This window comes from Leuciscus leuciscus, assembly GCF_965113295.1.
Source record: "Leuciscus leuciscus genome assembly, chromosome: 13".
Lineage (NCBI taxonomy): Eukaryota > Metazoa > Chordata > Actinopteri > Cypriniformes > Leuciscidae > Leuciscus > Leuciscus leuciscus.
This window is the reverse complement of record NC_138737.1, coordinates 8,449,901-8,477,684: the sequence shown is the minus strand read 5'-3', so window position 1 is coordinate 8,477,684 and position 27,784 is coordinate 8,449,901. Positions and strand designations below refer to the sequence as shown.

Below are 27,784 nucleotides of genomic sequence, written 5' to 3'. Positions count from 1 at the left end.
AAAGATATGTTGCTGTTCTTCTGCTTTTGGACGTCTCTGCCTCTTGATTGGTAGAAACGATCGTGAATGGGCGTGTCTTAGCGGCGTGGCACTGTCTGCGGGGCGGGGCCTTGGGGTCGTACAGGAAAAGAAAGAAAGCGAGGACATCTGTAACGAAAACGGTAAATACGCATACAAAAACACCTCTGGTACTTACAATCGATATGTTCATTAATTTCCCATACGTTCTAGAGCCAATACTGCCGAGTAGCCTTTTTAAAACCACTCCATTGAGTAAAATTATGCCTTTTATATGCGGCTAGCTCAGTGCTAATAGGCTAAGTGTGATGATGACGGAAACGGACGAACAACAAGATGCCGAACATGAGTTTATAATCGTATTAAAGTCCGATTATCAAGACCGTAAGACGTCTGGAAAGGCTAATACAAGTGTTGATTTGTGGATCCAGTCGAATCCAAGCCAAATTGTGCTAATGTTACACTTATTAGGGCGTGAGATGAGGCGTCCCAGTTAGCATAGGGAGTAAACCGGGGACTGATCCATTTGGCTCAGACATGCGGCTGTTATAATTATCACCATCTTTAGTTTATTCTCCAACACAACAGCCAGCACTTTATACGTCTATTTTATCCCCCATTAAGGCTCCAGTCTCGTTGAATCAGTGCTCTTGACTCAATGTTAATCTACAAAAGGTTACTTGAGTGACTATAGGTTGACCTGATGCAGTCAGCTGTTTTTATGGTAGATCTATAACGATGTGTGTCACAGATTTTGGCATAACACTTGTATTGATCAGTGAATTGAGTAGGGTGCGGTGTGTGTGTGTGTGTGTGTGTGTGTGTGTGAGAGAGAGAGAGGAGAGTTTGATGCTGCAGTGCTATAATAACATAAGAACCCATTGTACAGATTGATGAATGTACTGAAATATGAATATAGGCGTACCTAATAAGACCATGTACTATATAAGCTCACGTTCTTTTATTTTGAAATATAAAACAGGCAAAGCATGAGATAAAATATTTGTTTATTTTACTAAAAGAAATCTATTTTTCTTAATAAATACATGCAATTTGATATTATTACAGGGCTCAACACTAAGGATTTTTCTACAGGCCTGATCAGGCCAGTGGTTAATTTTTTTACTTGCCCTGCCAAAATAAAATACAAACATTTTTGGTAACATTGTATTCTAATAAATTATTTTTTAGATCCCAATGAAATTTCACAATTCTCATATCTACATAATAAATCTACAATGTATAGATTAATTCAAATTAAACACAATCGTGTTGAATAATACATATTTCTTACTCAAAGCACTATTTTCTTAGTATCCAGTAATGAAACTGGTTAATGAATGAATGCAATCTGAATATTTGAAAACATGGATTTCACAAGAATATGGAGTTGCCAATAGAACAACAAAATGTAATACAAATATTTGTAACCACATTAAGTAAATATTTAATACTGGCTTCTTTATAAAAGATGCTCATGCTCTGTCTGTAATTATAATTCATAAATATAACTTTTTTTGTCAAGTTGGTGTATAGGAATAGAAAGCCCACTTAGATATTAACTTAATTAATTGAGCTTACATCACAAGCTTTTAATTTATGAACTTGTCTTTACCCACTTTTCATTTTCATTGTGGGGACAAAATTATAGCAACTTAGAAAGTGATGATCGGTTATTGTTGAATGGATGCTCAGGAATGTCAAATTCCAGAACTGTAATCCATTGTTCATTTCTATCAGTAGTTCTTTGATTAAATATGTTGGTTAATACATGTATATACATAAATCATAGTGGGCTTATTTGTAACACAGGTGGCTTTAAATGGTACCATGTTCCTTTTAAGTCTTGACTCACGTTTAAAAATGTCCACTTGCCTCCTGTAATTATTGGCTGATCTTTCCATTTTGTGTGACAGATGGCTGCAATTCGCAAGAAGCTTGTAATTGTTGGAGATGGAGCATGTGGAAAGACGTGTTTACTCATTGTATTCAGTAAAGACCAGTTTCCTGAGGTCTACGTACCCACAGTGTTCGAAAACTATGTTGCTGATATTGAAGTGGATGGCAAGCAGGTGAGATTGTCTTCTAACATCAAACTATTACAGAACATGTGTCTCTTCTAGAGCAGTTTGAACTTATATGCAGTTTATTCTGGGTAACATGCGATACTGTTAAAAAGCTTGGGGTTAGTAAGACTTGTGTTTGAAATAAGTCTCTTATGCTCACCAAGGCTGCATTTATCATTAAAAACAGTAAAATTGTGAAATATTATTACAATTTAAAATAAGTTTTCTATTTTAATATATTTTAAAATGATGAGTGATTTATTCCTGTGATGCAAAGCTGAATTTTCAGCATCATTTCTCCAGTCTTCAGTGTCACATGATTCTTCAGAAATCATTCTAATATGCTTATTTGATGTTCAAGAAACATTTCTTACTATTAGCAATGTTGAGAACAGTTGTGCTGCTTAATATTTCTGTGGAAACTGAGGATCCAGGATTATTTGATGAATGGAAAGCTCAAAGGAACAGTATCTATTTGAAATAGAAATCTTATAAATGTCTTTACTGTCATTTTTGATCAATTGAATGCATCCTTGCTAAATAAAAGTATTAATTTCTTTAGAAAAATCTTATTGACCTCAAACCTTTGAATGGTAGTGTAATTATAAATAAAAACTGAATAATTATTGAACTTTTTACACAAATTGTAATGCTGATAATATAATTTGTAATCATTTTGTTGTCAGGTGGAACTGGCTCTATGGGATACAGCTGGACAAGAGGACTATGACAGGCTGCGGCCCCTGTCCTACCCAGACACTGATGTCATCCTCATGTGCTTTTCCATAGACAGCCCTGACAGTTTGGGTGAGAGAATCCGTCTCTGCCAGTCTTTAATATGAATTATATACAAGTCTAATTTAGCCTTTCAATACTTTGAGACTATATGGATTTACTAAGACCAAATTGCTGTGGTCACTGTATTGAAAACCTTGTTCTGTTCACACAGAGAATATCCCAGAAAAATGGACGCCAGAGGTAAAACATTTCTGTCCAAATGTTCCAATAATTCTGGTGGGTAATAAAAAAGATTTACGGAACGATGATCACACTCGACGGGAGCTGCTGAAGATGAAACAGGTGTGTGAGCACTTTCTACTCGAAACTTATACTGATTTTTATAAAACAGTCACTATATTTAGTTGGAAATAACATAAAAGTTAGGTGACACAAAAATAATGGAACTAAAGAGAAAAATGGTTGTGTTTCAATGTTATTATATTGTATTTAGAGATAATGAAGTGTACTAATGCCCTTTCAATGCTTTCTTCCTTGAACAGGAACCAGTTAAACCGGAGGAAGGGCGAGACATGGCTAATCGCATCAATGCCTTCGGCTACCTTGAGTGTTCAGCTAAAACTAAGGATGGCGTGAGGGAAGTGTTCGAAATGGCCACAAGGGCGGCGCTCCAAGCCAAAAAACGTGGCAAAAAGAATGCCTGTGCTTTGCTATAGAGAACGAGAGACGAAAAGAAAGAACGAGGGAGGGAAAGGGGTAACCAAACTAGGCCAAGGAAAATGAAAGAGCTATAAAGTTCGCAAATAGAGGGAAGAAACACCCCTAGTGTTAATTATGTACTCGGGGGGTCAGGGAGGGTCATTTTCAATCCAGGCCAAAGGAAACTACAGAAGATAGTAGGGACAACTGCACCGGCAAAAAAGGGACTTAAACATTTTTATGGCCATCAGTCCTTTTTCAAATCAAGATTAGTTGACCTTTAAGCCTTCAGACTGATCACAAGCATAAGAATAGTGTATTTGTAGGGTAAATAAAGATTGACATGGTTTCACAGTGGCTCACAATCACCGATTGCTTTAGGGGTGGGATTACTAGTGATGTATTCTTTGGCCCATAGCACATCTTCTGATTTGAAGATCAGCACTGTAAGCAAGAACAGAAACAAACAACTTGGTCTAAAAAGATTCCTTTTTTGGCACTAAGTGCATTATTCAGGGTGTAAAAGGCATTAGTTAGTACTCTACATCATGTGTGCTACATGTCAAGCAGGGAGTTGTTTTTTTGGATCAAGATATTGGCCACATAACGTAATACTCCCATGATGCCCTTTGTAAACCTCCCAGGAACCCAGTGCCGTCTTATGTAAATCATTCATGCCTGTCCTTCGTACTACAATTTTCTTTTTAATTATCTTTTTTTTTTCCTACATTAACATGCTAATATCATTGGTTAACACAACTGGTTCCTCTGTGCCCTCCTGTCCTGTCGCAAAATTGACGGTTTAGTCACTGGTTTAAAATAGCTGAAAGTAGTGGTAGTCTTACAATTCTTTATTCCAATAAGATTTAAATATATCTTGTACTTTTTTGCCATTTGCCTATAAAAGTCGAAGTAAGATGCATTAAGCAATGATCATACTAATTCACCTTTTTTTGTGAGTATTTTATGTGCTTGCTCATGTATTATAATTAAAAAAGAAGAAGAAACTTTGGGTTTATCAGCCCTTGTGGAGCTCAAAGCAGAACTGCAGCTCTGTATGTTGACTGTCAAGACACTGTTCGATTTTGGCAATATTTTATAATAGGTGACAGTACCTTAATTTCCCCCCATATTCCTCTTTGCCTGCGTGACAGGCTTTTATTTGGTGTGCAGAAATAAAAGTAATATTTATCTCACTGTGTAAATGAGAAACTCCCTCCATTTCACTCCCAATTGTTTTCTTTTTCTCCTGTACTGTATGTTTTCATATTTTTTTGTGAAATTCTACTGGCTTATACTATATCTTTTTTGCGTATTTTACAAATTCTAGTATCTTAGAATTGAAACGTTTTAAAAGAAATAAAGAAGGAAAAATGTAGCGAAATGTGATTTTGAAAGAGCTGTTTAATGCCATATTATTAAATGCAAGTCATTTCTTAGAAGAGATTCTGCATTTCATTCTAAGAAAAAAAGAGCCTTCGATGCATCAATTATCTTTTGTATACCAGTGCATCTTTGGATTTCCACAGACTCGTTTGAAATGTATTGGAAAAAATAAATTCTTATAGGGTAATTTTTCTTGGGTCTTTATTTTGTCTCTTCTCCAGTTGATGTTTTGCGTAAAATACCTCATTTCTTCACTAGCTTAGATGTGGTCTTCAGTAAACAAGTACACATGCTGACAATGTTAGGAGTTAAAAGCAGAGGTAGATAAAATAAATCCCAATCTTTTGCAAGTTGACCAGTTGCACATCACCGGTCAGTCTTTATAGTGATCTGTGCAATCCAGCCACAAATTCGTGATAATAGGGCTCTGAAATGAGAGGAAACGCAAGTTATAGTTTTTCTCATCATAAATGGCATGCTATCATAATTCTACCTGGTGATCTGACACCAAACCTGAGTCTGGCTCAATGATGGCGTGTCTGATGAGGAAGTCCAGAACCACCATGGCACAGTTTGGCTTAAACTCCTCACTGACTAGGAGATCTTTCACCTGAGAACATATCAGACAGGGGAGAATGGGGGTAAGATGTGCCACCCCTTAATCTAGGAAACTCCACACATTTTGTCATTATATAGAAACAGCCCTTCAAATACAGCTGTCTGAGATTAAACTGAGTATTTTCTATGCTGAAATAATTTTTTTGCATGCAATTTACTACCTGTAAAATGATGTCAAAGCAAACCTCTATGTCAGCTTATCTTATATTAAATACATCACATAGCATTCAACCCTAAAATCAATGGGATGCCTTTACCTTCTCGATTGGATAGTAGTAAAATGCTTGCACTTCTCCGTCTCCAATATGAGGCTGAAAATTGAGAGGCAGCTCTAAATCAAAGACGAACTGACACTCAGGAAATATTCCGTCGTCATCTTCGTAGGTGTAGCTACAGAGACAGAGGGAAGCATGAATTGAAGATTCAAGATTGCAGAACGTCTTTCAATTTAGCTAAACATAGTAAACGGTTTCCAGGCAGAAATCATGCCTGTGACAACAGGCGTTCATGTCTTTGATCACAGAGACATCTTCCAGACTTGAATTCTGGTCATCTTCCCTTGGGCGCTTGCAATATTTCTCTGGAAGCCTGCCAGTTGGAGGCTATTTCTGGCTATTTAATCAGTCTCTTTTGCAAGAGAGTTGAGAGAGTTTATATCTACCCTGGTATCTGGGAAAGGTTTTGAATGGGAAAAAACAGTAACATGCATCTTTAATCTTAAAAAATCATCAGTTACCAATAGCTTTTTTGCTTCATAAAAGGTTCAAAATTATTTTCAAAGACCCAAGTGAAATAGTGGGATAGAAAAAGAAAGGATTATGCACCTCACAGTTCCCACGGGACGCGCTTGCTCTGCCAGGCCTGGAGGGATGCAGGCCTCCTCTCCACACTCTTTTACCAATGTATGCCTTACACTACAGCCTGCTGCCAGTCCTCCAGCCGCCTGAATGATAAATCAAATCCTTTATAAATCAACCCAATTCAATCAAAATTGGAGATTTGTGGATTATGGTTATGTTTGTTATCTTCGAGGTCATCTATATGCTAATGTACTTATAAAAGACAGTAGTAATTTATATAGAATATAATTACAATTATGCAGTCTTTCTTTATTACTCCATTTGTTTAATAACTTTATACACTAACATTCAAAAGTTTGGGGTCGGTAAGATTTATTGTTTATTAAAAGTCTCTTATGATCACCAAAACTGCATTTGATAAAAAAAAAAATACAGTAAAAACTGTAATATTGTGAAATAATATTACAATTTAACCCTCTGGTACAGTACTGTTCAAAAATGACCGAATTCTTTTTTTTATTTCAATTAAATGGTTGTACTGTATATGTAACGGTCACCAGCAGGAGTGCCCTTGAGAGCCACCAGAGGGCACTCCACATCAGACTAAAGTCATTCCCTCAAAAAATGTAATTTCCAATAATTCACTGCCCAGACTTTTCATCCAATTATCACATTCACCTGTATCTCATTATCTTCTTAAGATCACCCTATATAAGCCTAGTTCACCCTATCACTGTGAAGTTTTGTATGTTGTTGCGCTGCATTTCTGAGCATTCTCCCTGGTTTCATTGTCTCTTGGTTCTTGGATTTTTGCCTGTTTCTTGGATTCCCTTTTTTCCTCTGACCCCAGCCTGTTTGTTTGTTTGTTTGTTTGGACTGCCTTCCTGTGCTTGACTCTTTGCCTGTGTTTGATTACAATTCTGGATTACTCTAATAAACTGAATTTGGATCCTCAACCTAGTCTCGGAGCAGTTCGTAACAATATATTAGCTTGATAATGTTTTTTATTTAATATTTGTTGGTACTAAATTATATTTAAGCAGTAGTTATAATACATTTATTCACGTTTTGAGCATGGACCTGAATTTTTTTTATCCAACTTAAACTGTCATAAATCTTGAATGCGTTGGAGCACAGACTTAAGTTTGGTCTATTTTTAAAGACGACACTTGGCAGATTATTGCTGAAGTGAAACAAGTTTTAAAAAGTGAACTTGAAAAAAAAAATTCACTTACCATTTTCAATTTTATATTAAATAATAAAACCATAAACGTAGACAAGTTGTGTTCCAAATTTGAGGTTGATATCTCAAAAAAGTAGCTTTCAGTAAGATTTTGTTTGGCCGCAGTAGCAAACGTTTCCAAAAATGTTTAATTTTTGACTGCAAACAATACAAGTGTGTGAATATCTTTTTCAGGACCATTTAACCTTTTAACCATCCATGATTTTTTTATGTGCACAAAGCAAGTGTCAAAACCTTTACCAAGTTTTGTACCATTCCGAAAAAAGAAGAAAAAAAAGTTAAATTTTTTCTGTACAAAATTACTGAACCGCACCAGAGAGTTAAAATAACGGTTTTATATATATTTTATATGTATTATATATATTTTTGTGCTTTTCAGCGTTATTACTCCAGTCTTCAGTGTCACATGATGCTTCAGAAATCATTCCAATATGCTGATTTGGTGCTGAAGAAATATTTCTAATTATTATCAATGTTGAAAACTGTTTCAGTATTCTTTGATAAACAATTCAGAACAGCATTTATTTAAAACAAAAAAACTTTGTAACATTATAAATTACTTTACAGTCACGTATGATCAATTGAATACATCCTTGCTGAATAAAACTATTAATTTCTTCTTTAAAAAAAAAAAAAGAAAATTACTGACCCCAAAAGTTTAAACAGAAGTGTATGTTTGAGAGGTCCAACTTCTTGCTCAACCAATGTTGTTAGTTTGGTGTAGCACTACTTGTAATGAACTGATTAATTTGTGTATTAATAAATCACCATGTTGTCCAGTCTTCCTGGATACGTCTGTTTGGTCAGAGATCGTCGTGCCAGCCACATATTAAGATTGCCACTTGAATCCCGAGTGTAGCCATTGACATGGACACCGTACCGTTTCACTCCAAACAGACCTGTGTTTGACCATTATTTATAAACAGCTATAAGTGTCACTTGGTCTGTGACAAAGTAGAAGCATGAAATTAATATTTTATTAACGTACTTGTAGCTGCTCTCTCCATATACATCAGCGGAGGATCGCAATACCTGGGCATCACAGCGTATTGCTGAAAAGAAATGCACTCTGATAAATATAAAAGGCATTATTAAACAAGGAAAAGAAATGCTACTGTAGTGAATTATTCTGGAGCTTTTTATTTAAAGTGCCCCATTATGCTTTTTCAGATATTAACTGTCATGCAGTGTGTAATATAGGCTAGCTGTTTGTGAATGTAAAAGGTCTGCAAAGTTTCAAAGATCAAAGTGCACGATAAATAGTTATTGTCTCCCAAAAGAAAGAACTGATTCTGAATCGAAAACGTGTCTGAAGTAATTAGTCTTACTTCCTGCTTGAACCTGCGTAGGTTTGTAACAAATTTGCTAAATAATTGGCTAAAGTCTTGCGAACAACGTCTACTTTGACCCACACTCAAACACTGTAGTTGTAGCTGAGGCCTGGAAGAGTTTGGTAACCGCTGGGCCTGCCTGTAATTCAGATATTATAATAATGGGCATTTTGTTTCTGACACAGGATCTAAGTGGTAGACCAATCACAACAAACTGGGCCATCTGACCAATCAGAGCAGAGTTGGCTCTCGGAAAGGAGGGGTTTAGAGAGACAGAATCCTTCATCAAATCATTTCAGACATTGTGAGAAAAGAGGTGATGCTGCAATGTACATAATGAGAAAATAAAAAAATTTGACCTAGGATCCATGTAAACATATTGTAGGAGACCTTAAAAATAGCATAATAGGGACACTTTAACATCACATTACATTTTTCATGTAAATTGATGTCATGATGTGTTGTGTTATATGATAGTGGAAGCCCCTTGAAACTCATGTCCATATTGCTCATTATTTCTGACACTGGAACAAATTGAAACAAATGCTTAAAGAGTAAGGGTGAAGATGGGTAACTGTCTCACCTCATCTCTCCAGCCTATTAGACAGGTGAATGATGCCTCTCTCCTCAGCTCCTGCAAGACCTCATCCACAGCCACTGATCTGCTCTCAAAAGTGTCAACACTGGAGCAGAAGGTTATAGAGCTCCCATAAGGTTTGAAGACAGAAGGAAAACGACCAAGAGTTGATGCTACTTTGGGGGAAATCCATCCAACCTGTTCTCCAGCCACCTCAAAACGTAGACAGCTCTCTAAACTAGAACCTGGAATAAAATAATGCACTGATGTCAAGTAAATAAATGCATTTTACATGTAATAAATGTAACCACACAGTAATATCACAGTAATAAATTATTTTCCTTGCACCTTGAATACAGGCAAGTATACAGAACTTTTAAAAAGTGTTGATATATATATTTAAAAAAATTACAAATATGATTATGTTTTACTAATTGCTTATCATCTTTGTCAGTATAAATTGATTTTTCGTATCAGTATTTTACCAAAAAAAAAAAAAAAAAAAAGACCAACCCATACATGACTTGTCCATTCATACTGGATCACATGCAAATGTATTGTTCTGTCAATTTATTTCCCCACCTGGTAAATGAAAGTTATTCATTCGACGCAGGAGTTGTAGCATTTTCTCCGACCACGAAGTCATTTGTCGATTTCACACGTGTAACAGTTAATTATCCGTTCAGAAACCGTGATTTATGATATTGGGGGATTTGTGCGTGTCGTTGACATGCTGTCACACACCCACGGGCTTCATGCTCGCCTCCATTGTTGCATTTCCTGTTGATGTGAGCCCTGATTGGGTGGCAGGTGTCATTGATCTGCGCGCTGATTGGTTGAAGCTCTATGACGAGTGTTGCTCATAGGTGTTTCTCCACTAGAGGGCGAATGTAGATTAAAAACAAAGGCCACTTGTTATGTTACTGGACTAAAATACTTTATAACGAAGGCTGAAGCTGACCAGACATAAAAAAAAGTCATGTTAGTTCTCCATATACAGTGCTAAACGGTATGTTGTTCAATTATCATGTTATTATGTGGAAATTGCACCTACTGTGAATTGGGTCATTAGTAAGTTTATGAGTTCACATCACATCATGTAATCTTTAAGTGAAATACTGTCCATCATGAAGTGTTTGATACAATAGACGTAAATAGATACAGATGAAGATGAGGTGACAGTGTAACAGCAATGAGGTAAGCATCGATTTACATACACTTCTGTTGTGATTGGCAGTATTATGAACATGTTCATTCGTGCTCAACTCTATTTAAAATTAAAATGTGACAATTGATAACCGCAGTTTGAGTAAAATAACCTTATATGAATGACAAAATATATCATGACCCATTTGTTCTGTTCACAAAACAGTGAAATGTTAACTATAATTTCCAACAAAATAGCTACTTTATGTACAAAAGTAATTTATTGTTAATACCAGTGCCAGAAATTAGGTTTATCATTTTTATTATTAATAATAATTTAATATTAAAGGTTAATATTTGTCCCCTGGAATGAATTTAAAATAACACTTTCTGTAATAGACTTGATAATCATATAAACCAACAATTGAATGTTAGATAACAATTGATTTAACTGATTTATATATATATAAACAAACTATACATTGCAAGTATAATAAGGGCATATGTGTAACTTTCAGTGGCATTTTTCCCCTAAGCTGCAAGTGCAGCAAAGGCAAAGATGCATTAGAGACAGTCGACTCGACATACAGTCATGCTTTCTACTGCTTTTGTTCGACTGACTGTGTTCAACTTTAACCAAACACTGACAAATAGATCCATTACAGAGACAGATAAGGAGAGAGAGGGACAACAAAAATATTGGTTGCATTACACTTGCTGTAATCTGCACCACAATCTTGGGGTCGAGTCTCCATCTGAGCACTAAAAATACACACAGTAATCACGGTTGTTTGAGAGGACTGAGATACATCTAGTTGTAGGCGTTTTTTTAATGAGTCAAGAAAAGCAAACTGTTCCAAAACACACAGCTAGAGAAGAGATAAACAGAAGAGATAAATTTCTTTATGTGTTGCTATCTATCTATCTATCTATCTATCTATCTATCTATCTATCTATCTATCTATCTATCTATCTATCTATCTATCTATCTATCTATCTGTCTGTCTGTCTATATATCTATCTATTGTTCTATTGTTCTATCTTATATCTATCTATCTATTGTTCTATTGTTCTATCTTATATCTATCGTTTTAGCTATCTGTCTATCTATCTATCTATCTATCTATCTATCTATCTGTCTATCTATCTATCTATCTATCGTTTTAGCTATCTGTCTGTCTATCTTTCTATCTATCTATCTATCTATCATTCTATTTTTCTATCTATCTGTCTGTCTGTCTGTCTGTCTGTCTGTCTATCTATCTATCTATCTGTCTATCTATCTATCTATCTATCTATCTATCATTTTAGCTATCTGTCTATCAATCAATCTATCTATCTATCTATCTATCTATCTATCTATCTATTTATCTATCATTTTATCTAACTATCTATCTATCTATCTATTGTTCTATCTTATATCTATCTATCTATTGTTCTATCTATCTATCTATATATATGTCTGTCTGTCTGTCTGTCTATCATTTTATCTATCGTTTTATCTATCTGTCTGTCTGTCAAGTCAAGTCAAGTTTATTTGTATAGCGCTTTTCACAATACAGATTGTATCAAAGCAGCTTCACAGTATTAAATTAAAATAATACAACAAAGTTTTTTTCAAGAGGAATTTATTGATTGATAAAATAAAATTAAATATCCCCAAAATATCCCCAACTGAGCAAGCCAAAGGCAACAGTGGCAAGGAACCGAAAAACTCCATCAAGTGACCTAATGGTGTCCTAAAACTCCATCAGGTGACCTAATGGAGAAAAAAAAACCTTGGGAGAACCCAGGCTCAGTCGGGGGCCAGTTCTCCTCTGGCATTTATGAGCTAGAGGACGGATTGTAGTTTGAACTGTAGGATTATATGAATGCCTGGCTGAAGAGATGCGACTTTAATCTAGTTTTAAACTGGGAGAGCGAGTCTGAGCAACGAACAGTATCAGGAAGACTATTCCAGAGTTTTGGAGCCAAATGTGAAAATGCTCTCCCTCCTTTGGTGGTTCTGGATATCCTAGGTATGACCAAAAGCCTTGAATTTAGTGATCTTAAAGAGCGCGATGGATTATAGGGCGATAGAAGATCCGTTAAATAGACTGGAGCTAAGCCGTTTAGGGCTTTGTAAGTCAGTAGCAATATCTTATAATTAATACGGAGCTTTATAGGTAACCAATGCAGTGATGATAAAATCGGTGTTATATGATCATATTTTCTTGATCTCGTAAGAACTCTAGCGGCGGCATTTTGGACTAACTGTAGCTTGTTTATTGAGGATGCAGGACAACCAGCTAATAAGGCATTACAGTAATCCAGTCTCGAGGTCATGAATGCATGAACTAACTTTTCTGCATCAGAAACTGATAGCATATTACGTAGCTTAGCAATGTTTCTAAGGTGGAAAAAGGCTGTTTTTGTAACATATGAAATATGATATTCAAAAGACAGGTTGCAATCGAGTATAACACCCAGGTCTTTTACTGTAGAGGATAAAGTAACAGGACATCCTATGATGTTAAAGTTGTATTGTGCGAGGTTTTGTGGGCGGTTTTTTGAACCGATAAGTATTACCTCTGTCTTGTCTGGATTTAATAAAAGAAAATTACGCGTCATCCAATCTTTTATATCTTTAACACACTCTGTCAATTTGGAAAATGTAGATGTCTGTCTGTCTGTCTATCTGTCTGTCTATCTATCTGTCTGTCTGTCTATCTATCTATCTATCATTTTATCTATCGTTTTATCTATCTCTCTGTCTGTCTGTCTGTCTATCTGTCTGTCTGTCTATCTATCTATCTATCTATCTATCTATCTATCTATCTATCTATCTATCTATGTATCATCATTCTATTTTTCTATTTATTTGTCTGTCAGTCTATCTATCTGTCTGTCTGTCAATCATTTTGTCTGTCTGTCTGTCTGTCTGTCTGTCTGTCTGTCTGTCTGTCTATCTATCTATCTATCTATCTATCTAAATGTTTTTCATTGTCTACAGTATGAGTTCTCTAAACAGTCTGGGCAGTATTTATCATGTTCTCGACAGGCTTGGCTCCAGCCAAGTGTGTGGACGGATGGGGAATTCTAGGAAAAAAGTAAACACTGATTCTCAAGTTGTCATGAAGAAAATGAACACATTAGACTGTTTGCTGTCTGAGGTCGGCTTAGTTCAATTGTATATCAAACCATATTTTTGGAAGTGTCTTCATATAGTCTCATTCCAGAAATGGACCACAGCTGAAGGATGGTGCTAAAACGATTTCTGCGTTATTTGTTTGATACATTTATATCTGGTATAACCTGTTTTTGGTCAGACTCTGAGCAGATGTACGAGGTAAACCCGAGGACAGGAAGATGTGGGTGGCGTGTTTACCTGTTTAAAATGATTGTTTGTCTTCATGAACATTCAGAGTTTTTATTTTTGAATGAAAGACAGGAAGCTCAGGGCATGTCTAATGGGCGAGTATTACATCCAATTGCCTAATACTTTTCAGTGTGGGAGGCAAAAATAAAGAAAGGCTATAACAAACTGGGGTGTAGGAGATGCAAACAGAATTAAGCAGAACTAATTGACTTATTTGTCCCAGCCTGCTCTAAACACATTTATATAATCACAACAGGCTTAAATTTGTGTGCTAATGTTGTGTTAGCTAACACATATTACGGTCCAGATTCTGAAAAGCCTTTATTCTGATAAAAGAGGTTTAAATGCTTTAGGTTATTCCAGTCTTCCTGTACACATGGTAATTAACATGTAGTCTTTTCCTGCTGTCTTCTTCTTGAAATAATGCGCTCCTTTTGTTTTGTTTATGTTTATTATGTTAAGTTATGTTTAACGTCTGCCTCCTTCTTCCCTGAGCTTTAACTGTGTTACATTTGATAACTTAAATTAAAATCATTTTATTTCATTCTAATGAAATAGCCGCAAGTGCTGAATCAATTTTCATACAGGTCACTTTATTTGATTAATTAAAATGGTGGGGTAACGCAGCGCTGTTTTACTTAGTCAAAGCAATCATACTAAAATATGTTTGAGTGTGTTGAAAGTTGTTGTAACGTTACTCTGTGCGTTCGCTCGGTGGCTGCTATGAGACACTTCTTGTAAGCTAGATCAATATTAGAATATCATATTAATAAAAGCTAGATGACTTTTAAATTGCATGCAGTATTTTAAAATATATTCTCTGGTGGAGAAAACAAATAAAGCTCTTTCTGATTTTGCTATGTTTGTCACATGGTTTCTACGGAAGTAAAACTGAAAATCGAGGGTAACGCGGATATGACATCATTGACAGGCGACGCAATGACACGGGCCGTTACACTGGTTAAAATTGCTGATCTCTGGATTTAAACATTGTTGGAAACATTTGGGATAATGTAGGAGCACAAGTTGACAAAATATATAACATTGTTGTAGTGTTTTTTGATTTTTAATCCAAAATGCTTACATATGTGCCTTTATTTTTGTTAACAAATGTACTTTTTTTCTAGATGGATTTTGCCCATTTGCAGGGGTTCAGAATATGTAGACTTGAGGGTTGACCATTGTGACTCTGGCCAGTAAGCAACCACATAGCAACGTCCTGGCAACGACCCACAACAGCTGAGAATCGTGGCGAAACCTTGTATTAAGGTAATCTTAGTTTCTGATTTGAATAATAAAACCACGCAGAAAGAAATTGGAATGTTATTGAATGAAGTGGTTGTCATAGCAACAATGCTTGTATGCAGTGAGTCGGCCACACTGAACAGAAAGAGGCCGCATGGTCAAGCAAGGTTGCAAAAGGCAATGGAACTTGAAGAATGTCTCAGGAGTGTGGTGCCGTTGGCCCTTCGACAAACAAAGCTAGCTTTCATATCAACGGCTCCCTATGGTCCAATGTTTTCTCTGCTCTTCCATCAAACTTGCACTTGCAGTGAAGCACAAAAAAAAAATTGCATATCAAGAGAGACTTAAATTAATGTTTTATTCATCAACACAAATCTGAAATCCCACACACTGAAAGTGCATCCATTGACGTCAGAACATTAAATCGTGTCAAAGATAAGATATTTTTTCCGCTCAAGGACGCTCTAATAGTTTGTTTGGCTCTGGGGACCGATGGGCGTTTGTTGAGAGGGAAAGGAGAGGCGGTTGGTGGGTCTTCAGGGCAAATGAAAGAGGCGCTTTGTTGAAACTGTTTTCTTTTTCTTTTTTCCCTCTCACTCCCCTGCTTCCGCTCCATTCCTTCCTCCTTACTCTCTGCTCTCACCTTTGCATTTTTTTCTTTTTCTCAGAGGGATGGGTTAAACATGATTTCCAGAGGCAGAGAATATAACTGGCCTTTCAGAAGGTGCAGCCCTCAGAGTCATTGAGACAGCTGTCTCAGTCAGATCAGACCTCAACTGACTCAAGCATACATTCACAATGTACAAGTCTTTAGCTTTGTGTTTGTGCCTGTGTTTAGCGCTTTTAGCAGCTGAGGGAAAACGAGAAAGAGGAAGAGGAGAGAGACAGAGGAGCTCCAGGCGCTTCTTGTCCGCTGAGGATGCGCTTGAGTATGATAACCCTTTCCTTCCAGGTGAGCAATGCTTATAGCATTTCATTTAAGTAAGAAAATATTTCCTAATATTGTGATTTTATATGAAAATTTATATTTGTTTTCAAATGTATTGTGCAGTTGTTCTTGTTGAAAAGTAAGTGGTTATTTAATTTAAGCAAAAAAAAAAAAAAAAGATATTTTAAAAGATATTTTTCCTCATATTATTTATCTATTGCACAATTGTTTTTGTCAAAGAATAAGTGGTTATACTGAGTTATGATGAGTTAAGATGAATAGTCTTTAAAATGTGTAAATATGTCATTGCATTGCATAACAAAACATCAAATCAATGGCATTTATTTGACAGATAACACAAGCTAAACTATTTACACCATTGTAAACTTAAAGGAAACTGATATCATACATCCACTAAAAATATTTTTTCATATTATTATTATTGCCACATATTTAATGCAAAGATATTAATGAATTTTAAATGTCCGATTACTTGTATTTTTATATTATATTATATTATATTATATTATATTATATTATATTATATTATATTATATTATATTATATTATATTATATTATATTATATTACTTTATACTAATGCAATGACATTTTAGCATTTCATGTGTCCCAATTACTTGTTGGAGCCACTGTTTGCTGATTTCTAAAATTCTGTATCTGTGGATACATGCCAGGGCTTGGCAGCCAGTGCTTGGTGAATGGGATTTCTCTGTTCGAGGGGGCTGTCTGGTCTCCGGAGCCTTGCAGTGTGTGCCAGTGTAAAGGTGGAGCAGTGAGCTGTCGAACCGTCCCCTGCCCGGCCAGAGGTTTGGAAACCACCATATCTCTCTTTCTCACCGCATTCACAGTCTGCTTGATTGATCAGTCAAGTCCTTGCACCCTCAGAGTGACAACATCACACTTTAATACCTGCATCTACTTTCTTTATTTTATATTTCTTACTACCGTTCAAGCGTTTGGGGGTCTTTAACATTTTACTGCATTTATTTGATCAAAAATAGAGTAAAAAGTAAAATGTTGAAATATTATTACAATTTAAAACGGTTTTCATTATAATATATATCATTACTCTGTCACATAATCTTTCAGAAATCATTCTAATATGCTGATTTAATAAGAAGAAAGATTTCTTGTTATTATCAATGTTGATTGTTTGCGCTGCTTAATATTTTTCTGGAAACCGTGATACTTTTGTTCAGGTTTCTTTGATGAATAGACAGTTCAAAAGAGCAGCATTTATTGGAAATAAAAATCCTTTTTATCTAACCTGGCTGACCCCAAATGTTTGAACGGTAGTATATGTTCCATCATTTTTTTTTTTTTTTTGGGGTTCCAATGAAATAGTAATTGGAATAGCAATTTGTAGTAGAAAACAGTGGGCATCCCTGTGGTGATGCAGGTGGGGAGTTATGTGAAACATCGGCTCTTAGTGTGGTGCAGTGTGGTGCTGGGAAAGGTGCCATAAGGGAGTGGGATAGTTAGTGGTGGATACTGATTTTCTGTTTGCCACACCACGTCTAGCTTCACCCACCTTGAAGTCTGTGGCCAGTAAGACCAATCCAACCTCTGTGGGGAAAACAAGCGTGAAAAACAGACTGACAGGAAATGGAAAACCACCTGTGGGGACGGAGGTTCTGGAGGTGAAGCCAAAGAAGAACAAGATGGTGGTCGCACCAGCGAAAGAAGTATGGAGATGTGCATGAGAAAATACTTCATATACTTTATTGAATTTATCCTTTTCTTCATTATTGTACCTGTTTGCCTTTTGATATGTATGTGCTGGTCTTAACCGGTTTAGCATATTCAGGCCTGGTTTCACAGACAGGGTTTAGATTAAGCCTGAATTAGGTCTTAGTTCAATTAAGACATTTAAGTAGCTTTTATAAACATGTCTTAGAAAAAACATTACTGGTGTGCATCTTTAGACAAAACAATGACTAGATTTTTTTTCTCCAGATTTTCAATTGTCTTAGTGTGGTTTATCTGGTGCTCTGCTGATTAAACAAATGAAAGTACATAAAACCAGTAAACTAGACCAGCTAAGAATAGCAAAACAATCTAGGTTATTGTTAAGCAGATTTGACCTCTTTTAATTGTTCTTTTTTATTCAGCCAGCCTCAAATGTCCCTAAGAAGCAAGTAAAGAAAGACCAGGTGACTTTGAGTCTGGATCCTGGAAAACTGCATAAGACCCCTTTAATACCCAGAGAACATCAATATATGAGACCAATCCATTTTGATAATGATGACCACGATGATGACGACTATCTGGAGGACGACAGTGACAGCGATGATGATGACGATGATAACAGCAGTATTTCAGTGTTCAGATCTGCTGTCCGCCCTGTAGCAATCGAAAGACGAGTAATGCCGCCCACACTCAAACCGGCTGTACCACGAGCAGAACCGGCCTTTGCTCTTCCTACAAGAAGATCTGTGCTCCTGCCTGCCGGAAGGCCGCTGCCAGCCCCCAGTGGGCGACCGGTGGATGGACATATTGGCCGTCCAGTCTTCCGCACCTCTGTTCATATGGAGTCTCTTCCAGCAGGCTGCTTGCTTTCAGAGTCTCTTATCGCCTGTGGAAACACTCGCCTTACCCAAATGCCCTTCATCAGAGACCCAGGGGTCAGGAGTCTCTTTCTTGCAGGTGAGGTGAGAGCAGTTCATCTTGCTCATGAGGGTATCATCATACTGTATATACACACATACATTATATACATACTTTTATATATACTCCAGTCCATATATACTTTATATACTCCAGTCTTCAGTGTCACATGATACTTCATAAATCAGAAATTGCTGCTCAAGAAACATTTCTTATTTTTAACAGCGTTGAAAACAGTTGTGCTGCTTAATGTTTACATTCTTGATGACTATAATAAAATCTTACTGACCCCAAACTTTTGAATGGTAGTGGATAAAATATATATGATAAAGAATTTTTGTCACATTGTGAGATATGAAGTTGTGACATTCACAAATTGTGAAATGTTAAGTCACAATTATTAGATGTAAAGTCAAAATTGTGGAATATGATGTTTTTTTCTAACATTATTAAATTACTTTTTGGAAACTATTTATATAAAACTCAGTAAATTGTTGTAGATTTATGTGTAAAACATGAACATTTTATTTGGTTGTGCAAATGCATCTTTAAAAGGGGGTCTAGAGTCTGAAAACAGACCCTTTTCCAGACTCTAGACCCCCCTTAAAGATACATTTTTAGGGTGAAAAGGTGATGTTGGAGTTTGACAGATGTTGTTGGCAGTGTCTTACTGTTTGTCCATCAGGAGATTTGTAGAAGTGCAAACAGAGCTTACCGTGATCCAGAAAGAGGTGGAAAATTACTCGTGACTTCCTGGTGTTTTGCAGATAACAAAATCAGCAAGATCCCAGCGCATGCTCTAGCAGGTCTTCCCAACTTGGAGTGGCTCGACCTCAGCAAGAACAAGCTGGATGATTTCTCTTTGGGACTGAATGTGTTTCAGGTGAGATCAAGAAAACCTTATTAGCAAGTGTACTGAAACATCTCAACATCTTACTTTTCTTAAAGATCACATAAAATTGGCTGTGATTTTTGTTTAAACTCTAATAATATTCTGAGCAATATAAATCTGCAAAAATGGATAGACTGCTTTGTGGTCTGTTATCTGTTACAATGGTGAGTTATCAGGCCTTATGGTGCCGCACAGTGCATGCTTGATATTTAGCAAGTAGCTGACGTGTTTTCACAAGATGTCGGGTCTGACATCACCGAGAAAATTCTCACCAGGTTGCTGCAGTGAACATAGGAATTTTCATCCAATAGATATTACCCCTTAAAAAGAAACGCAATCATTTTCTACCTTTTTCTCACCTGTGTGCCATTTCAACTGGGCGCCAAGCACAGGATTTTACAGGTGACGTGTATGTGACACAGAGCAGAATAGTGTTTTTTTCACATGTTCACTGCACCTCGGTGTTTACCTGTGCTCGGTAGCATGATCGGAAATGTCTGTTCCTCATGCCAGATGAATTCTGAATATCTGTGTTGTGTAACTTTTGCTTCTGTGACTTGTAGAAAGCTTTGAAATATTTCCAGTCTGGCTTTGACAGTGTTATGAGTATCTTCTCGGCCTGTTGCAGAACTTGACGAAGCTCAGGAGGTTAAACCTCGATGGAAACAACTTCACCAAAGTGCCGGCTCTCCCTCCCTCACTGGTGGAGCTGAAGATCAACGATAATAAACTCAGTGGTCTCACTCCCCACAGCTTTAAGGGTAAACACACAACCACAGTGTCCGTATGCACTCACTATCCAATACTCAAGTCCAGTAAAAGATCTGTTTTTCATGTTAGGGGTTAATCTGGGCATTTTAAAATGGTGTAAAAGTTGATGCTTAATCCAGAGTGAATTATGGTACACTAACTATAGGGCAAAAAAAAAATCACAAATTTGATAATTTTAATGTTTTCTCATAGACAGAAGCAAATTCCTAAGAAAAAAAGACCCAGTAATCTAGAGTATAATATACAGTTTCAGTCATGTCTCAAAAGGTGCTCAGATTTGCCAAGATACCAAAATTGGTAATCAAAAGTCAGAGATTTCAGTCTGAACTCAAACATTTCTCATCATCAATTGTCTCATTTGTTTCTTTGCATCACATTTTCCACAAAAATATTAAGCAGCACACCTGTTTTCAACAGTGATAATAATAAGAAATATTTCTTGAGCACCAAATCAGCATATTAGAGTGATTTCTGAAGGATCATGTGAAAATTCAGCTTTTCCATCACCTGAATAAATTACATTTTAAATATATTCAAATTAAAGGAACACTCCACCGTTTTTTGAAATAGGGCTTATTCACCTTCTTTCCCACATTTAGATAGGTGGGCAAATGCATTTTTGTCTCAGTGCATACATTGTTTTAGTTTGACAGGGTCGGCGTGAGCTTAGCTTAGCATAATGAATGGAATCCTTTGTTGCCAGCTAGCATGTCCTGAATAAAAGTGATATAAAAAAACTAAAAAAAACGACCTAATTACTTCTTGTGGCCTGTGTATTCACAACAAGCACAAATAGCGATGCAGATTAACACTAGGCGATTTCCTAGGCAGATATTGACTTATATATTAAGGACTATATTAGGGGGAAGCACAGGCGAAGCACTGCTACTTGGGCGTGATATCTCTGCGCCCAAGTAGCAGTGCTTCGCCTGTGCTTCCCCCTAATATAGTCCCAAGTCAAAATCTGCATAGGAAATCGCCTAGTGTTAATCTGCATCGCTATTTGTACTTGTTGTGAATACGCAGGCCACAAGAAGTAATTAGGTGTTTTTTTGTTTTTTTTTTATATCACTTTTACTCAGGACATGCTAGCTGGCAACAAAGGATTCCATTCATTATGCTAAGCTAAGCTAGCGCCAACCCTGTCAAACTAAAACAATGCATGCACTGAGACAAAAATGCATTTGCCCATCTATCTAAATGTAGGAAAGAAGGTGAATAAGCCCTATTTCAAAAAACGGTGGAGTGTTCCTTTAACAGTTGTTTTTAATTGTAATATTATTTCACAATATGACTGTTTTTACTGTAATTTTGATCTGAAGAGACTTCTTTCAAAAGCATTAAAACACTTTTTTTTTTTACAATAGTGTAAATTAAACACAACTGAAACCTCTATTAAAGAAATACTGGTAAATCCTGACAAACTAAGAGTAATGGCTATTTTCTGGCAATCTAATGTTATTTATTTTCTTCCTCAGGTCTGTCACAGCTGCTGACACTGGATTTAGAGGATAATTATTTCCATGATGGAAATGTCTCTCCTCTGGCCTTCAAACCTCTGAAGAGGCTGATTTACCTCAGGCTGGATGACAATAAGTTCAGAGCTATTCCCTCTGGTCTGCCTGTATCAGTACAGGTCAGTCACATTTTGTGTCTGAAAAGCACTAAAGTTGCAGAACATACATACTATATAAACTGTGCAAAACATGCACTAGATTTTAGTTTAGTGACCTAAAAATTACAATTAGTTTTGGAGTGTTTATACAATGAAGAATTGGAGTGCAATTGATAATGTTGTTGATTTTGTAACTACTTCAGGAGCTGCATCTGTCTGACAACAAGATAGAGGTTGTCCATTCAGGGCTCCTCAACAAGACCACAAATCTGAGAGTCCTGGACCTCAGCCATAACCGAATCCGAGAGGACCGCATTCATCCAAGAGCATGGATACACTTGCTGTGAGTTCAGATCTCTTTCTCACTTTCTCTCTCTCTCTGCTGTTAGGTGCCATCTTGTGGACAGTTACTGTAATGCATACAAACAGGTTCAGGACCACTTACTTATTGGATAAAGGGATGGAGCAGTTACATATTGTATAAAACTAATAATTGCATTTCAAACCTAGACTATAAAGACATGTGTATAGTACCATATTAATATGCATTCATACTTTATGATGCTTATTGCAAAGACATTCAAATAATCATTATTGATGTACAGAGTCATATAATTGTACATTATTTGATCAAAGATACAGTAATATTGTGAAATATTATTACAATTTAAAATAACAGTTTTCTATTTTAATATATTTTAAAATGTAATTTATTCCTGTGATGGCAAAGGTACATTTTCAGCAGCCATTATTCCAGTCTATATTTTTGTGGAAATCAATGTAATGCTTCTTTTAATTAATATAATGCATCTTTTCGGATTTTTCTTTTTACATTTTTCTTTCAAAAACAAAAAATCTTACTGACTAAACTTTTGAAGGTTGTGTACATTTTAATGTGGGAGATACAATGAAAAATGTTATATATTCCAAACTTTAATAAAATAACTTTTTTTTAAAAATGATATAAAAATACCAATATTTGTTTTATGCCATTTTTTTAAAAACAAAAATTCATGTAAGATCAAATCAAAATTTGCAGACACCCTGCTCTAAACTTTTGAAATACTTAAAGATATAACTATGGATTAAATATGTTAACTTTATCAGATCCATTGGCTCCTGGTTGATGAGATGTTGAGCTGTGAGTTCAGGCACCAAGACTTTGAATCTAGCTTGTGAGACTGTGAACAAAAACATACACTTTCACTTTTGGAAAGGACTGTCATAATTTAATATTTAATTATATAGTATATAATTCATTGCACTGGTTTCACAGACAAGGCTTTAGTCCCAGACTAAAATGCATGTTTGAGCTGTTTTAACTGAAAGCAACTTAAAATATCTTAAAATTGGTCAGTGCCATTGTTTTGAATCAAGATGAATCAGTAATGTTTTTTTCTAGGGCATGTTGATAAAAACTACTTAAAGGGATAGTTCACCCAAAAATGAAAATACCCCATGATTTACTCACCTTCAAGACATCCTAGTTGTATATGACTTTCTTCTTTCAGACAAACACAAGTTATATTAAGAGTTATATATAAAATATATATATATATCAAGCTCTTCCAAGCTTTATAATGGTAGTGAATAGTGTCCTGGTTTTGAAGTCCAAAAAGCGCATTCCATCCATTCTAAAAGTAATCCAGACGGCAACGCAAGTTGACTTACACCACAAGAGTAACCCCTGATGCGATGTTTGACGTAGGAGTAGTGTAAGCTTTGTAGGGCTGGGCAACAGACTCAAGCTCCTCTTCTCTTATATCGAAATCCTCCGACATTTCTCTTTAAATATTCTCGTTTTCGACTTCCAATTCGTGACCGGTTTGTCAGTACGTCATGCGTCAGGTCAGGGGTTACTCTTTCGCCGTAAATCGATGTGCATGGCTGTCTGTCGGGACGTTATGAATATAGATATTTTTCTTACACAAACGCATCGCTTTGCTTCAGAAGGCCTCTATTAACCCCTCGGAGCCGTGTGGAGTACGTGTTTGATGGATGGATGCACTTTTTTGGACTTCAAAATCTCAACAGCCATTCACTGCCATTATAAAGCTTGGACAAACCAGGATATTTTTTAACTATAACTCCGATTGTATTTGTCTGAAAGAAGAAAGTTATATACACATGGGATGGCTTGAAGAAGGAGTAAATCATGGGGTAATTTTCATTTTTGGGTGAACTATCCCTTAAAAGGCCAAATCCTGGCTTAATTTAAGTCCTGTCTGTGAAACCAGGCCATATAATAAAGTATTTCAAAACTGTTTTGAACCATCTTCAAAAATGTCTTTATCCACAGAAAACTGGAATATTTGGACCTTTCCCATAATAAGCTTGTTCACGTTCCCTCTTTCTTGCCGGTCGGTCTGCGGCAACTCATCTTGCATCACAATCAAATTGAGCGCATTCCTGGCTATGTGTTCGGCCACCTGCGGCCTGGTCTGGACTCGCTTCAGCTGTCTTATAACCGTCTGCGAGAAGATGGGATAAATGAAGTGTCCTTCATGGGCCTGTACAACTCACTGACTGAACTTCTGTTGGACCATAATCAGCTCAGATCCATCCCACGAGGAATTCTACAGTTAAAGGATCTGCAGCACCTGAGACTCAACCACAACTACATCAGGTTAGTGATTCTGTTTATCTATCTATCTTTCTAAAGTCTACCTTTTAAATCTATTGTAAACTTTCAGACTTAAGCCAGCATCAAAGTTTGTCTACAAACTTTACTATCTTTTTTACTCTACATTTACATGGAAAAAAGCCATACTGCTTAGTACGTTTATACATATACATTTATTTTGTCCACTTATAGGAGTAAATATAGTCTTGTTAAACGTCATAATGGAGAGTGTTTTTTACCCTGATCTTCTCCCTATAGCTACATCACTATGAACTCATTGTGTGACACCACGGCCCGTGAGGACTCCCTGCTGGTGTCTGTTCACCTGGAGTTCAACCTGATCGACCGCCACCTCATTCCCCCCACAGCCTTCTCCTGCATCAAAACCTACCAGAGCGTCCTTCTGCGGCCCCAGAGATACGAAGAGCACCAGAAATGAAAGCCTCACAGAGCATCTTAATTCAAGCCATAATTCAGAGATTTAAGTGAAGTAACAATACAGATGCAGTTCCCTTTTTTACACTAGAGGCCTTTCATTTTGTGTTAGTTGTGTTTTAGGGATGTTCTGACAGTCTTTTGTTCTGTCTCAATGGGGCCGCACATGCATTGTTTTGTGCCTTACTGCAATTAAAGCATCAGCTGTGTTCAAAACAGATTTGTAGGGGTCTGTTTTGCACAGATTTACATTTACATGGAGGATCTTTTCTGTTGCACTTGTCTGTTGTAGTTGTTTTACATTGTCATATCTAACATCTGTCTTATTGTTTTTTTTTACACCTGTATGTCTGCAATTTACATTTTTTTATAAATCAAATTTACATTTCAGGTGCAAAGATTCCTTTCTTCTTTTTTTAAACAATATGCAATAGTTCTTTTTTTATATATCAGCTTATACATTATTTATTTTTTTGATTGAACTGCTTTGCATACATTTTTTTTATTTTAATACTGTTTTAACATGGTTTTCAGTAGCAGAAGGTTTTGACTTTTACAATTCATTGTTGTGTTACTTTGTTGTCTGTACGTTTGTATTCTCTTATTTACAAACTACAATAAAGTTTAGAGGTGAAAGAATTAATCTGGGATCAAAAAGATTTATTATAATATTTTAAGGACATCTCTGGTGAAAATGAGGCACTTGTGTCCTGCAGTTCTGCTGGAGTGAATTATTCTCAGCATTCAGTGTGTGTTCTCTGCTCAGTGCATCTGAATTTCACATTTGTCCACTAGGGGGCGGCGGTAAACGTAAAGCTTAAACATATTAAAAGGAACAGAATGAACAATCTTTTACTAATTGTAAGATAATTATTGTAATATATTGACAGCCCTATTTTCTGGATTATTTGGCTTGTTTTCATTGGCGGAGAAAAAAAAATCGATTTACAGGTCAGTTTTTGTTTGAAATGTAAATTACTTGATGCTAACTTCTTATGGCAAGCCGTTTTAGCTTAAATTGTACCCAGCGTTACTCGTCGTAATTGCATTTTTACTAGTAGGAATTCAATTAGAGAGCTCTACAATTCAATTCTTACTAGTAGCAATTACAATTAGAGAGCTCTCCAATTCAATTACTACTAGTAAGAATTACAATTACAGAGCTCTCTAATTCAATTATTACTAGTAAGAATTACAATTACAGAGCTCTCTAATTCAGTTCTTACTAGTAACAATTCCAATTAGAGAGCTCTACAAATGAATTTTTACAAGTCATATGTCTCCATTGACTTCCATTCATTTTTAATTACGGAGCTGTACAATGGAATTGTTACTAGTAAGAATTACAATTAGAGAGCTCTACAATTGAATTGTTACTAGTAAGAATGCAATTGCAGAGCTCTTTAATTCAATTCTTACTAGTAACAATTTAAATAGAGAGCTCTCTAATCCAATTATTACTAGTAACAATTCCAATTGGAGAGCTCTCTAATTCAGTTGTTACTAGTAAGAATGTAATTGTAGAGCTCTTTAATTCAATTACAGAGCTCTGCAATTATACATATCTTTAATTCATATTTTTACTAGTAAAAATTCAATTAGAGAGCTCTGTAATTGCATTCTTACTAGTAAGAATTTAATTAGAGAGCTCTCTAATTGTAATTGTTACTAGTAATAATTGAATTAGAGAGCTCTCTAATTGTAATTCTTACTAGTAACAATTCAATTGTAGAGCTCTCTAATTGTAATTCTTACTAGTAACAATTCAATTGTAGAGCTCTCTAATTGTAATTCTTACTAGTAACAATTCAATTGTAGAGCTCCGTAATTAAAAATGAATGGAAGTCAATGGAGACATACGACTAGTAAAAATTCATTTGTAGAGCTCTCTAATTGTAATTGTTACTAGTAAGAATTGAATTAGAGAGCTCTGTAATTGTAATTGTTACTAGTAAGAATTGAATTAGAGAGCTCTGTAATTGTAATTCTTACTAGTAATAATTGAATTGGAGAGCTCTCTAATTGTAATTGCTACTAGTAAGAATTGAATTGTAGAGCTCTCTAATTGAATTCTTACTAGTAAAAATGCAATTACGACGAGTAACGCTGGGTACAATTTAAGCTAAAACGGCTTGCCATAAACTTCTTGCTTATCGAACTGTTGCAATAGTAACCCTTATTTATTGATGCCGTATCGGCGTTTACTCCAGTCTCTTCACCGTGGGTAAAATAAATAAAACACGGGTTACAATGGTGATAATTCGCGTTCCCTTTCGAGAGGTCTCTCGTAAGACTAGCAAAACCCCTTTTCTCGAGAATATTGAAGTTCCCTCATCTCAGGGAATCGAGGTTAGTAACCGAGACGTTTCTGCTTTAATCAGAAGCATCGGCATAATTAAAAGCATGAACAGCCGCCAAAACTCACATACAACTCACTTTTCTTCTCTCTGTTTTTTCTTTTCCCAGCGCACAACATAACCTCTACAAACATATATAAAACTTCGCATAAGACAAATACAAATGTATGAAAAACATTTTCTTAAATAGATTATTATTGTTTAACATCTGTTTCTTTTTTCCCAAATAAAATAATCAATTTACAACTATAGTGAAATAAAATAACACAAAATAATGGACTAGCAAATTTAAGGTTACACAATTAATAACT

At 35.9% G+C, this 27,784-nt stretch overlaps 3 protein-coding genes across 4 annotated transcripts; 2 read left to right on the top strand and 1 right to left on the bottom strand.

The window, feature by feature from the left end:
* The first annotated feature begins 46 nt into the window (after window positions 1–46).
* rhoaa (ras homolog gene family, member Aa) lies at window positions 47–5,094 on the top strand. 2 transcript variants are annotated; one of them, XM_082187652.1, is made up of 5 exons: window positions 47–161; window positions 1,935–2,090; window positions 2,771–2,891; window positions 3,034–3,164; window positions 3,365–5,094. In XM_082187652.1, exons 2-5 carry the CDS (start codon window positions 1,935–1,937, stop codon window positions 3,536–3,538), a joined length of 582 nt encoding a protein of 193 aa, XP_082043778.1. In that variant the 5' UTR covers window positions 47–161; the 3' UTR covers window positions 3,539–5,094. The 2 variants fall into 2 exon arrangements, with proteins under 2 accessions (XP_082043778.1, XP_082043777.1); XM_082187651.1 differs by lacking the exon at window positions 47–161 and adding an exon at window positions 1,076–1,130.
* tpk2 (thiamin pyrophosphokinase 2) lies at window positions 4,908–10,252 on the bottom strand. The gene is made up of 8 exons (XM_082187650.1): window positions 10,059–10,252; window positions 9,483–9,721; window positions 8,557–8,620; window positions 8,337–8,467; window positions 6,350–6,468; window positions 5,783–5,915; window positions 5,421–5,517; window positions 4,908–5,334 (listed from the first exon to the last, which is right to left on the bottom strand). The coding sequence occupies exons 1-8, from the start codon at window positions 10,120–10,122 to the stop codon at window positions 5,288–5,290; spliced, it is 894 nt and encodes a 297-aa protein (XP_082043776.1). The 5' UTR covers window positions 10,123–10,252; the 3' UTR covers window positions 4,908–5,287.
* A 5,685-nt stretch (window positions 10,253–15,937) lies between these two features.
* Window positions 15,938–25,759, top strand: LOC309512189 (extracellular matrix protein 2). The gene is made up of 10 exons (XM_082187647.1): window positions 15,938–16,177; window positions 16,848–16,979; window positions 17,695–17,858; window positions 18,285–18,819; window positions 19,548–19,663; window positions 20,301–20,433; window positions 21,922–22,079; window positions 22,262–22,401; window positions 24,358–24,684; window positions 24,940–25,759. Exons 1-10 carry the CDS (start codon window positions 16,024–16,026, stop codon window positions 25,118–25,120), a joined length of 2,040 nt encoding a protein of 679 aa, XP_082043773.1. The 5' UTR covers window positions 15,938–16,023; the 3' UTR covers window positions 25,121–25,759.
* Window positions 25,760–27,784: the final 2,025 nt, after the last annotated feature.

Excerpts from the sequence above, each read along its gene's own strand:
- rhoaa (XM_082187652.1), top strand. The coding sequence starts at position 1,935 with ATGGCTGCAATTCGCAAGAAGCTTGTAATTGTTGGAGATGGAGCATGT. Across the intron at positions 2,091-2,770 it reads TTGAAGTGGATGGCAAGCAG|GTGGAACTGGCTCTATGGGA; the intron begins GTGAGATTGTCT and ends TTTTGTTGTCAG. Across the intron at positions 3,165-3,364 it reads AGCTGCTGAAGATGAAACAG|GAACCAGTTAAACCGGAGGA; the intron begins GTGTGTGAGCAC and ends TTCCTTGAACAG.
- tpk2 (XM_082187650.1), bottom strand. The coding sequence starts at position 10,122 with ATGACTTCGTGGTCGGAGAAAATGCTACAACTCCTGCGTCGAATGAAT. Across the intron at positions 8,468-8,556 it reads TATGGAGAGAGCAGCTACAA|GTCTGTTTGGAGTGAAACGG; the intron begins GTACGTTAATAA and ends GGTCAAACACAG. Across the intron at positions 5,916-6,349 it reads CGTCCCGTGGGAACTGTGAG|CTACACCTACGAAGATGACG; the intron begins GTGCATAATCCT and ends CTGTCTCTGTAG.
- LOC309512189 (XM_082187647.1), top strand. The coding sequence starts at position 16,024 with ATGTACAAGTCTTTAGCTTTGTGTTTGTGCCTGTGTTTAGCGCTTTTA. Across the intron at positions 16,178-16,847 it reads TGATAACCCTTTCCTTCCAG|GGCTTGGCAGCCAGTGCTTG; the intron begins GTGAGCAATGCT and ends GATACATGCCAG. Across the intron at positions 22,402-24,357 it reads AGAGCATGGATACACTTGCT|AAAACTGGAATATTTGGACC; the intron begins GTGAGTTCAGAT and ends CTTTATCCACAG.